Source organism: Monodon monoceros, unplaced genomic scaffold (genome assembly GCF_005190385.1).
Source record: "Monodon monoceros isolate NGI ecotype Baffin Bay Population unplaced genomic scaffold, NGI_Narwhal_1 Super_Scaffold_8, whole genome shotgun sequence".
In the NCBI taxonomy this organism is placed as follows: Eukaryota; Metazoa; Chordata; class Mammalia; order Artiodactyla; family Monodontidae; genus Monodon; species Monodon monoceros.
This window is the reverse complement of record NW_021703785.1, coordinates 42,832,904-42,846,494: the sequence shown is the minus strand read 5'-3', so window position 1 is coordinate 42,846,494 and position 13,591 is coordinate 42,832,904. Positions and strand designations below refer to the sequence as shown.

Below are 13,591 nucleotides of genomic sequence, written 5' to 3'. Positions count from 1 at the left end.
ATCGGTACCGACCAGCACTCACCAGCCCGAAAGGCTTGTCTGCTCATCCACCGGGGCAGTTGGGGGCTGGGAGCTGAGGCTCGGGCTTCGGAGGTCAGATCCCAGAGAGAGGACGCGTTGGCTGCGTGAACACAGCCTCAAGGGGGCTAGGGGGCCACAGTGAGCCAGGAGGGAGTCCAGGAAAAAGTCTGGACCTGCCTAAGAGGCAAGACATTGTTTCTGGGTGCATGAGGAGAGGGGATTCAGAGCACCACCTAAACGAGCTCCAGAGATAGGCACAAGCCACGGCTGTCAGCACGAACACCAGAGACAAGCATGAAACTCTAAGGCTGCTGCTGCAGCCATCAAGAAGCCTGTGTGCACGCACAGGTCACTATCCACACCTCCCCTCCCGGGAGTCTGTGCAGCCCACCACTGCCAGGGTCCCATGATGCAGGGACAACTTCCCCAGGAGAACACACGGCTCGCCTCAAGCTGTTGCAACATCCCCAGCCCTCTGCAGCTGCAGGCTCTGCCCGCATTCCGTACCCCTCCCTCCTCCCGGCCTGAGTGAGCGAGAGCCCACGAATCAGCTGCTACTTTAACCTTTCCTGTCTAAGCGAAGAACTGACGCCAGAGGGTGACCTACACGCAGAGGCAGAGCTAATCCAAAACTGAGCCCCAGGAGCTGTGCAAACAATGAACAGAAAGGGAAATTTCTCCCAGCAGCCTCAGGAGCAGCAGATTATATCTTCACAATCAACTTGATGTAGGCTGCATCTGTGGAATACCTGAATGGACAACGAATCATCCCAAAACTGAGGCAGTGAACTTTGGGAGCAAATGTAGGCTTGGGGTTTGCTTTCTGCATCTAATTTGTTCCTGGTTTTACGTTTATCTTAGTTTAGTATTTAGAGTTTATTATCATTGGTAGATTTGTTTATTGATTTGGTTGCACTCTTCCTCCTTTTTTTTCTTTTTTTATATATAGATATATTTTTTTTCGTTTTTCTCTTTTTTTTAGCGTGTATGTGTATGCTTCTTTGTGTGATTTTGTCTGTATAGCTTTGCTTTTACCATTTCTACTAGAGTTCTGTCTGTCCATTTTTTTTTTTTTAAGTATAGCTTTTAGCGCTTGTTATCATTGGTGGATTTGTTTTTTGGTTTGGTTACTCTCTTCTTTCTTTCTTCTTTCTATTACTTTTTAACTTTTTTTATTTTTAATAATTTTTTTTAAATTATTTGATTTGATTTGATTTTTCTCTATATTTCTCCCTTTGCTTCTGAGCCGTGTGGATGACAGGGTCTTGGTGCTCCATCCAGGTGTCAGGCCTGCGCCTCTAAGATGGGAAAGCTGAGTTCAGGACATCGGTCCACCAGAGAACTCCCATCTCCATGTAATATCAAACAGCAAAAGCTCTCCCGGAGATCTCCATCTGAACGTTAAAACCCAGGTCCAGTCAACAACCAGCAAGCTATAGTACTGGACACCCTATGCCAAACAACTAGCAAGACAGGAACACAACCCCACTCATTAGCAGAGAAGCTGCCTAAAATCATAATAAGGTCACAGACACCCCAAAACACACCACCAGAGGCAGTCCTGCAAGACAGAAAGACAAGATCCAGCCTCATCCACCAGAAAACAGGCAGTAGTCCCCTCCACCAGGAAGCCTACACAACCCACTGAAACAACCTTAGCCACCGGGGGCAGGAACCAAAAACAACGGGAACTACGAACCTGCAGCCTGCGAAAAGGAGACCCCAAACACAGTAAATTAAGCAAAATGAGAAGACAGAGAAACACACAGCAGATGAAGGAGCAAGGTAAAAATCCATCAGACCATACAAATGAAGAGGAAATAGGCAATCTACCTGAAAAAGAATTCAGAGTAATGACAGTAAATATAATCCAAAATCTTGGAAATAGAATGGAGAAAATACAAGAAATGATTAAAAAGGACCAAGAAGAACTAAAGAGCAAACAAACAATGATGAACAACTCAATAAATGAAATTAAAAATTCTCTAGAAGGAAGCAATAGCAGAATAACTGAGGCAGAAGAACACAGAAGTGACCTGGAATACGAAATAGTGGAAATAACTACTGAAGAACAGAAAGAAGAAAAAAGAATGAAGAGAACTGAGGACAACCTCAGAGACCTCTGGGACAACATTAAATGGACCAGTGTTCGAATTATACGGGTCCAAGAAGAAGAAAAGAAAAAGAAAGGGTCTGAGAAAATATTTGAAGAGATTATAGTTGAAAATTTCACTAATAGGGGAAAGGAAATAGTCCAGGAAGCACAGAGAGTCCCATACAGGATAAATCCAAGGAGAAACATGCCAAGACACATACTAAACTATCAACTATTAAATACAAAGAACAAATATTAAAAGCAGCAAGGGAAAAACAACAAATAACACACAAGGGAATGCCCATAAGGTTAATAGCTGATCTCTCAGCAGAAACTCTGCAAGCCAGAAGGGAGTGGCAGGACACATTTAAAGTGATGAAAGGGAAAAACCTAAAACCAAGATTACTCTACCCAGCAAAGATCTGAATCAGATTCGATGCAGAAATTAAAACCTTTATAGATAAGCAAAGGCTAAGAGAATTCAGCACCACCAAACCAGCTTCACAACAAATGCTAAAGGAACTTCTCTAGGCAGGAAACACAAGAGAAGGAAAAGACCTACAATAACAAACCCAATTCAATTAATAAAATGGTAATAGGAACATACATATCGATAATTACCTTAAATGTAAATGGATTAAACGCTCCAACCAAAACACAGACTGGCTGAATGGATACAAAACAAGACCCATATAGATGCTGTCTAAAAGAGATCCACTTCAGACCTAGGGACACATAAAGACTGAAAGTGAGGGGATGGAAAAGATACTCCATGCAAATGGAAATCAAAAGAAAGCTGGAGTACCAATTTTCATATCAGACAAACGGACTTTAAAATAAAGACTATTATAAAAGACAAAGAAGGACATTACATAATGATCAAGGGATCAATCCGAGAAGAAGATATAACAATTGTAAATATTTATGCACCCAACATGAGAGCACCTCAATACATAAGGAAAATGCTAACAGCCATAAAAGGAGAAATGGACAGTAACACACTCATAGTAGGGAAGTTGAAAATTTCCCCACTTTCACCAATGGACAGATCATCCAAAATGAAACTAAATAATGAAACACAAGCTTTATATGATACATTAAACAAGATGGACTTAATTGATATTTATAGGACATTCCATCCAAAAACAACACAATGCACATTCTTCTCAAGTGCTCATGGAACATTTTCCAGGATAGATCATACCCTGGGTCACAAATCAAGCCTTGGTAAATTTAAGAAAATTGAAATCGCATCAAATATCTTTTCCGATCACAACGCTATGAGACTACGTATCAATTACAGGAAAAAATCTGTAAAAAATACAAGCACATGGAGGCTAAACAATACACTCCTTAATAATAAACAAGAGATCACTGAAGAAATCAGAAAGGAAGTCAAAAATACCTAGAAACAAAGGAAAATGAAAACACGCCAACCCAATACCTGTGGGATGCAGCAAAAGCAGTTCTGAGAGGAAAGTTTATAGCAATACAATTCTACCTCAAGAAACAAGAAATATCTCAAATAAACAACCTAAACTTACCCCTAAAGCAATTAGAGAAAGAAGAACAAAAAACCCTCAAAGTTAGCAGAAGGAAAGAAATCATAAGGATCAGATCAGAAATAAATGAAAAAGAAATGAAAGAAACAATAGAAAAGATCAATAAAACTAAAAGCTGGTTCCTTAAGAAGATAAACAAAATTGATAAACCATTAGCCAGACTCATCAAGAAAAAAAGGGATAAGACATAAATCAATAGAATTAGAAAGAAAAAAGGAGAAGTAACAACTCACAGTGCAGAAATACAAAGGATCATGAGAAATTACTACAAGCAGCTATATGCCGATAAAATGGACAACCTGGAAGAAATGGACAAATTCTTAGAAAAGTACAACCTTCCGAGACTGAACCAGGAAGAAATAGAAAATATAAACACACCAGTCACAAGCACTGAAATTGAGACTGTGATAAAAAAATCCTCCAACAAACAAAAGCCCACGCTTCACAGGTGAATTCTATCAAGGATTTAGAGAGCTAACACCTATCCTTCTAAAACTCCTCCAAAATATAGCAGAGGGAGGAACACTCCCAAACTCATTCTACTAGGCCACCATCACCCTGACACCAAAACCAGACAAAGATGTCAACAAAGAAAGAAAACTACAGGCCAGTATCACTGATGAACATAGATGTAAAAATCCTCAACAAAATACTAGCAAACAGAATTCAACAGGATGTTAAAAGGATCATACACCATGATCAAGTGGCGTTTATCCCTGGAATGCAAGAATTCTTCAATATACGCAAATCAATCAATGTGATAAACCATATTAAAAAACTGAAGGAGGAAAACCATATGATCATCGCAACAGATACAGATAAAGCTTTTGACAAAATTCAACACCGATTTATGATAAAAACTCTCCGGAAAGTAGGCACAGAGGGAACCTACCTCAACATAATAAACACCATATATGACAAACCCACCACAAGTAGCATACTCAATTGTGAAAAACTGAAAGCATTTCCACTAAGATCAGGAACAAGACAAGGATGTTCACTCTCGCCACTCTTATTTAACATAGTTTTGGAAGTCCTAGCCACAGCAAGCAGAGAAGAAAAAGAAATAAAAGGAATACGAATTGGAAAAGAAGAAGTAAAACTGTCACTGTTTCAGATGACATGATACTATACATAGAGAATCCTAAAGATGCCACCAGAAAACTATTAGAACTAATCAATGAATTTGGTAAGGTTGCAGGATACAAAATTAATGCACAAAATCTCTGGCATTCCTATACACCTGCAACGAAAAATCAGTTAGTGAAATTAAGGAAACAATCCCATTTACCACTGCAACAAAAAGAATAAAATACCTAGGAATAAACCTACCTAAGGAGACAAAAGACCTCTATGCAGAAAACTATAAGACACTGATGAAAGAAATTAAAGATGATACAAACAGATGGAGAGATATACCATGTTCTTGGATTGCAAGAAGCAACACTGTCAAAATGATGATACTACCAACAAAAAATTTCACAATTTATATGGAAACACAGAAGTCCCCAAATAGCCAAAGCAATCTTGAGAAAGAAAAACGGAGCTGGAGGAATCAGGCTTCCTGAGTTCAGACTATACTCAAAGCTACAGCAATCAAGACAGTATGGTATTGGCAGAAAAACAGAAATATAGATCAATGGAACAGGATAGAAAGCCCAGACATAAACTCCCGTCCATATGGTCACCTTATTTTTGATAAAGGAGGCAAGAATATACAATGGAGAAAAGACAGCCTCTTCAATAAGTGGTGCTGGGAAAACTGGACAGCTACATGTAAAAGAATGAAATTAGAACACTCCCTAACACCATACACAAAAATAAACTCAAAATTGATTCAAGGCCTAAATGTAAGGCCAAACACTATAAAACTCTTAGAGGAAAACATAGGCAGAACACTCTATGACAGAAATCACAGCAAGATCCTTTTTGATGCACCTCCTACAGAAATGGAAATACAAACAAAAATAAACAAATGGGACCTAATGCAACTTAAAAGCTTTTGCACAGCAAAGGAAACCATAAACAAGACCAAAAGACAACCCTCAGAATGGGAGAAAATATTTGCAAATGAAGCAACTGGCAAAGGATAAATCTCCAAAATATACAAGCAGCTCATGGAGCTCAATATCAAAAAAATGAACAACCCAATCCAAAAATGGTCAGGAGACCTAAATAGACATTTCTCCAAAAAAGATATATAGATTGCCAACAAACACGTGAAAGAATGCTCAACATCACTAATCATTAGAGAAATGCAAATCAAAACTACAGTGAGGTATCACCTCACACTGGTCAGAATGGCCATCACCAGAAAATCTACAAACAATAAATGCTGGAGGTGGTGTGGAGAAAAGGGAACTCTGTTGCACTGTTGGTGGAAATGTAAATTGATACAGCCACTATGGAGAACAGTATGGAGATTCCTAAAACACTAAAAATAGAACTACCATATGGCCCAGCAATCCCACTCCTGGGCATATACCCTGAGAAAACCAAAATTCAAAAAGAGTCATGTACCAGAGTGTTCACTGCAGCTCTATTTACAATAGCCAGGACATGCAAGCAACCTAAGTGTCCATCGACAGACGAATGGATAAAGAAGATGTGGCACATATATACAGTGGAATATTACTCGTCCATAAAAAGAAACGAAATTGAGTTATTTGTAGTGAGGTGGATGAACCTATATTCTGTCATACAGAGTGAAGTCAGAAAGAGAAAAACAAATACCATATGCTAACACATATATATGGAATCTAAAAAAATAATAATAATGGTCATGAAGAACCTAGGGGCAAGATGGGAATAAAGACACAGACTTACTAGAGAATGGACTTGAGGACATGGGGAGGGGGAAGGGTAAGCTGGGATGAAGTGAGAGATTGGCATGGACTTACATATACTACCAAATGTAAAATAGATAGCTAGTGGGAAGCAGCCGCATAGCACAGGGAGATCAGCTCGGTGCTTTGTGACCACAGAGGCGTGGGATAGGGAGGGTGGGAGGGAGACACAAGAGGCAGGAGATATGGGGATATATGTATATGTATAGCTGATTCACTTTGTTATAAAGCAGAAACTAACACACCATTGTAAAGCAATTATACTCCATAAAGATGTTTTTAAAAAAAAGGAAATTTAAACTATCTGGGATGCATTCAAATCAAACACTTGAAAGTTTGCTACTACTTTCCCACGATGAATTGAAGTATTTACTGAGCTTGGAATACAGAGTCAGTGGGGTGAAAGGTCACCATACAACACAAACATTTATCAACTGGAACACTTATGACACTTAATTTAAAGGATCTAATAATTTGTTTCCCCCTGTAAACTAAGTTGCTTCGCAGCAATGGTGATATATCCACAGCTGTAATCCAAGCCTACAGCCAAAGGCCTGGGAGATAATATCCTCTCACTAAGTATTTGATGAAACTTAGGACTTCTTGGACAGGATACTTACAAAGTTTTTCATAAGTTACAAATAACTTATGAAAGTGTCTACCATTTGCAAGTTATGTTTTATCTTAAAAGTCTATAAAAAATGTACAATTCTCTCAAGATTCATTTAGGGCCTGACACATCAAAAATGTAGACTCCCTGGAATAGTGCCTAACTCAGTGTAAATGTTCCTTTTGTATGTGTTCAGTTGAGGTGGTGGTAGCAGTAATTACCATGATTCTTTGAATGTGAGGAACCAGCCCTAAGAATTCAAATCAGAATGACTACTTAAAATGTAAAGAATCCAACAACAACAAAAAATAATAAAATTTAAAAGTAAAATTTTAAAAACAGAGAAAAAGTCCAATAGATACCCATTAAGTAGAGATAAAAGCACAAAACAGTACCTTAAAGAAAAGTGGGGAATGGCTAGATGGTCAGCAATGCTATTGGCCAGAAACAAATGAAACTGCTGACATTCAATACTTTTTATCTATGAAAATGATAATTTTATGTGGTTCCTCTTAGTCTAATGAAGTAACTTTAATCAAAACAGAAAGCAAGTTAAACTTTTTCTCTTAAAATTTTTAGACATAATTTCAATCTTAAGGGCCTGAATTATATGATGTCTTGAGAAATACTCCAATCTTAAAATGCTGACTTTATACATTGTCAATCATTTATTCATTCAACTCATTCAAAGAATATGTTTTAGTTCTCAGTCCAGGAATTGTTCTAGGTGCCAGGATAGTGAATAAAGCAAACACAAATCCCTCATAAAGTTTATTCCAGAGGGAGAAATAAACAAGGCATTTGTATATACACACACAGATACCTAAATTATGCAACATATCAGATGGTGATAAATACAACAGTAGAAAAACAAGAAAAGAAGCACAGGGAGGGTCAGAGTTGGGAGTGGGGAGTTTAAATGTTTAAATATAATGGTCCAGGAAGTCCTCCTCAGAGAATGGCATTTGTGCAAATACCTGAAGGAGGTAAAGAAGGAAGTGAGAAGAAGGCACAGAGTCCATGAGGCAGAAGCAGAGCTGCAGGAGCCCCCATATAGTCTTGCAAAGTTAGTCATATTACTTACTTTCTTGTTAAGTTCTGATGCTTTCTCTTCAAACTCTTCTAGTTTCACCTGATACATGCAAATATCTAAAATTGCAATGACAAAATTTTTATTAAATTCATTGTTACTTTAAAAGTTCAAAAAGAAAAAAAACAGAAAAATTAGAAATAGTGTCAGTAATAAAATCAACAAAATGGTGAAACATACAATGTTGGAATGGAGGATTTTCTAAGCATGATACCAAGGTCACAAAATATAAGGAGAAAGATAAACCAAATTACAATTCTAACCTTGTATTAGGCAAAAGGAGGAGGGAGTTCAACTGTAACATACAATACTAAAAGGTTGCTATCCTGAATTCATAAATATTTTGAAAAAAGAGGAGAAGAGGATAGTCAATACCAACTAGGAAAATGTGCAATAGTAATGAGCAGAAAATTAGGAATAAAAAAAGTAAAAATTGCTAAATCATAAAAACAGATACTTGATTTTCCCTAGTAATATGAAAATATAAAAAGTTTTAATGAGAAATAAGCAAAGATTAAATGATCCCTAATGTCAAGTATTGGAGATAGCACAGGGAACCCCACTCTCCTAAAAACAGTGGAAGTATAATTAAGGAACTTTGCTGATGAGAAATGATGCAATATGTACTAAAACTTAAAATTAATATTTTCTTTCACCCAGTAATGTATTTCTAGGACTTTGCCTTTAAGCAAGAATATTCATTAAAATATTATGTTAGCAAAAAACTGCAAATAACTTAAATGTCCACCAATAATAGATTGACTAATAAGCTCTGATATGTATCCACAGGATGGGATACTTTGCAGGAGAAGTAATTCATATTATGAATGAATTCATTATGGATGTCTCATGAATGTATTGTATCCCTTCTTTCTTTTTTTAATGAAAGTAATAATGAACATGGTTTAAGAAAATATACCACAGAACAAGTTAGAAGAAGCAAAAGTCAACCAAATCATTGCATCCAAAACTCAGTCCCACTTCCTAAATGCTTCCTCTTACAGCTCTGGTGGTTAGCTTCCTAACTCTAAATAAAGTATGTACACCATTATTATCTTATTTAACTATTTAGGACATTATATGAAATAAGAAAACACTGTTTCCCATCTAATCCCAATTTTTGATAATTTTACTTTCATTTGGCTGGCTCTGTAGCACTAAATTAATACTTAATCCTCTGATTCCTATTGCACAGACAGCATCTCTTGAATCCCTCTTTTAATATATGGAGTTATCTGTGCCCTATACTTTCCAATATCTGTCTCCCCTACTGTCCTCTCTCACCTAAGCGTGTAAATACAGGGACACTCTCTTCTGTACTTAAGTCTTCTGCATTATGTCTATAAGTTTATTCTAAACATTTACAATAAATAAACACAATGGACTTATTATAACTATGTAACATGTTTCACTTATATAGCCAAGAAGTATTCAAAGATTATATAGTATTTCCTTCTCAAGAATTCAATGTCAAAACCTCTCACCTACTCAAGAAAAAATATTCCTAATGTCCAGGTAGAAAAAGTTTTCTCTTCAGACACTATTCAGAATCATTCCACATTTTAGTTTGCTACATATTTAGAGCATATTTTTCTTCATTTCTATGTCCCTCCCACACCCAAGAACTCCTAATTTCTTCTCTCCTGCAGAGAGAAACAAGTATTCACTTTATCAGTCTCACTAGTATTATCTACTCCTTTCTCATTCTATACATTCCACACTTCTTCCTGAACTCAAATATTATATGAAGAAAAAACAACTTCATGCAAATAATAGATATTCCTTTTTAATGCTAAACCAAGATTTGACATATGGTAACTTCTTAAACATTAGTTACAATGTGGAATCGGGTATGATGTCAATGACCATTTTGTACTGTTACTTTTAAATCATTTAGACACATCAAGCCCTGGTCATTTGGGAAAGAGTGGTTTGCAGAGTCATGCAGATCCTCCAAATGGTGACACATCTCATCATACAATATCAAAATAAACAGATAGGGTAATACCACCACTGATCTCATCAGAAAAAAATTTAGGACCGCAAAGCTGCCAAGATGATGGTAGCAAGTACAAGTTTTCCAAAACTCAAATATTTACTTGAATATTCCAATTTTATCATTGGTAACATATTCTATCATTTTCATTGAAGTTACAGACACATATTATTTCATTTTTAGGAAAGTGTGTGCCAAACACTCACATCTGAGTAGCCACAATTTGTATGACGGTCCTTTTTTCAAAGTTAAAAAAAAAATGCAGGCATTTCAGCTGGCAGCTCAGACGATTACACAAGTATTTCCAATTGGACTCTGGTTTGCAGCACAAGTGATTCACACACACAATATATTGAATATTGAATATATTCACACAGAATATTGAAATGATGTGTGTGCAAAGGTAGATATTTAATAAAATTAACATTTTTTTAGTTCTTTATCAAGGACATTCTTAAATAAAAAATGGCACTTTTTTTGTTTCATTTCTTTTGTTTTACTGAGAATAAAGAATCCCATGGCTACTAATACAGTTTGGTGCCACTGCCTTGATTCACAACAAAGTACCAGCAGTTTTCCCAATATTGCTCTGAAAATATCAACAGAGTAAAAATGCCAAATAACTGTCTCAGTATTGTTATGAGAATAGTTTTGACTATTAGGACCTCCTGAAAGGTATCCAGGACCCTCTGGAGTCTACAGCCCACACTGTGAGAAACAACACTCTAGCACTAACCCATGGGTAAGGGACATAAGGTATTTTCATTTAAATAACAGAGAAACACTCACCAACAAACTGACTTAAATCTAAGTCTAGTCTTTTTCGATATGTGAAGTCTGGATCCATCCCATCTCTATGCAGTACAATCTGGGATACACACTCATCAATTAATTTGAAGTACTGTTGCCTAGAACCAAGGAAAAGAATAAATGTACACTCTATTAGTGTAACTTTACATCAAAATATTTCAGTAGCTTGATTTCTACTTCAATAATATACAATTGTATAGTTTCAATAGTTGACATATAGATTTAACATGGGAGTGAGAGTAAATACAACTGCCACTTTCTTTCTAATGATTTTAACACACTACATTTTTTATGATCTTTTAGCTATAAATACAGTGTGCTTTAAAGATCATTTTCTTGCAAAAGTCAGAATCTTGACTTAATTAGTAGGCAGTAAGAAATAGAATATTAAAATGAAGTGATATGTACTTAAAAGCAGTCCTCAGCAGAGATCATCAACCTATCACCGTACCATACTGAAAGAGCTACCATTAATTCATTTTATTAATACAAACCAAAAGATATATTTTCTAAAAAATTATCTGGAAGGTTCTTAAAAACATACAGTTCACTGTTTTTAGAATGTTTGTGATACTGTGAATTATAAACAATATCAAATGAATGTTCCTTACTCAAAAGAAAGCTAGAAAACTTCAGCATAACAATTTTTGTCCAAAATTTAAATTTAATTAAAATCCCCAAATAGGCTTCATGTGTTAGTACAATTAAGTTCAATCCACCTGTGTTAGTAATAAGCTAAAATACATCCCTTAAAACTCAAGCCAACAAAAGTGAAAGAAATATCCAGAAGATTTTACAAACAAAACCAAACTACAGTGATAGAGAGAGTGATAGAGAGGGTGGGTAATATTCTAATGAATACAGTCCTCCATCCGAACCACCACTTAGGACTATTTCTTCTCAATGACTTTTTGCACAGTTTTCCTCTCCAACCCCTTCTCACCACGTATGTGACGATGCCTCCAGCTACTTGAGACTTCCTTCCCTGTATACTATGACCTACTGCCCTGGACCATTTACCTGGTACCTAATAAACCATCCATTATGCTGAATAAAATTCACTACAGCTTAACATTAGCAAATAAGACAATGTTCATTAATTGTCATAGAGTAAAAATATTCAAGACATAGCGTTCTTGGATACAAATTAAAGCAAGAAGGTATTATCAATGCTTTCCTCAATTTTCTCAACTTCTTTCAATGAAATAATCTCCCATTCCCTAATATTTTAGCTATAATAACCACATTTACACTTGAGGTACATAAATTGCACACACGTTTCTAGCTATCACATTTAAAAACTGAGATGACGCACTCTGTCCCTTTTTTACTCTTATTTAATGTTATCTTGATGTTGTTTTAATAAAAACATGGCTTAAATTAACACCAGCTATTGTGTATAATGTTTTTAAAAAACATAATGTCATTAAGTGTTTTCTCACTTCCACCACCCTAAATTATGAGCTCATTTATAATGTAGCTGAAAATTCATGCAAAAACTCTTTCAGTAAGGCAATACTAGTAAAGAACAATGTACGTCTGGAATTCAGAAATGTAAATCTAGAAAATAATCTCTATGAGTGATATTGGTAAGGTAGTGAATATGTCAAAGGAATATGTAAACAGTGTAATTAAGGGATAAACATAAATGTCATTACTTCATTAATAAAAGTCATTTTTGTTGGAGAATATTTAGAAATCACCTTCACTTTCTCTGCAGTTTTTTTTTTTTAACCAAATATCAGAAATTATCTCCCATGCACATTCAACTAACATGCTATTCTGCACACGATAAGCCATTAGTAATTTGTTACAGAATTGAATTTGATCTTCTATCCACCTTCCAATTATCTTACTGCATTTGATTTTTCTGGGGGACCTTTGATGTACATTCTCCAATCGAGTTCCATTTCAGTAAAATTTCCTTTTGTTCCAGATGTGAAAGTAAGCAAAGATTTTAATTTTCCTATCCACTAATTCTTTTAAATGACAATATTTTGCATTCTACAATGAAAATTAACTTATAAAAAACTTCAAAAGTTGTATTTATTAATGTCAATATTAATTTTAAATGTTCATCAGTCGAAAATGTTCAGATAACTGAATATTTCTGAAAGGTGAAATCTAGGTCCATTCGAGATAGTAAAACCGAAAAATGAAGGTAAAACCAAAAGAACAAGATTTATGAATCTTGGGCTACACAGCAAAAAGAGTAAAATTTACTGTATGTTAATTAAAAGGATGAATATATAATAAAAGTATTATGTAAGTGACCACAATTCTGACTCTATCTTGTAATAAATGTATACTCACTATAAGAATCAACAACAACAATAATAGTAATAAATAACTGAGAATTTTGGAACATAGGAAAGAATCGATGGGATCATCTTCACTACGGCAGTCATGGGAAGAATTCTGCCTTCATAGCAACCATATCTGGAACAAAGACCAAGGGCCTCGGGCTTAAAGAGCCAAGAAAGAAGGCAACATAGACGAGTATCAAACTTAAAAGGTGTTACTCAAAAAATGACCAAACTAGATGAACTTCTATGCCTCAC

General features: G+C 35.8%; 1 protein-coding gene across 5 annotated transcripts in view; it reads right to left on the bottom strand.

The window, feature by feature from the left end:
* DIAPH3 (diaphanous related formin 3) overlaps positions 1-13,591 on the bottom strand; it is a 548,620-nt gene that overhangs the window by 351,406 nt on the left and 183,623 nt on the right. For all 5 annotated transcript variants that reach the window (XM_029210108.1, XM_029210109.1, XM_029210110.1 and 2 more), the window contains 2 exons: positions 11,010-11,128; positions 8,219-8,283 (listed from right to left, as the gene is read on the bottom strand). In XM_029210108.1, coding sequence (XP_029065941.1) covers positions 8,219-8,283; positions 11,010-11,128 — 184 coding nt within the window. The remainder of the gene's footprint in view (positions 1-8,218; positions 8,284-11,009; positions 11,129-13,591) is intronic.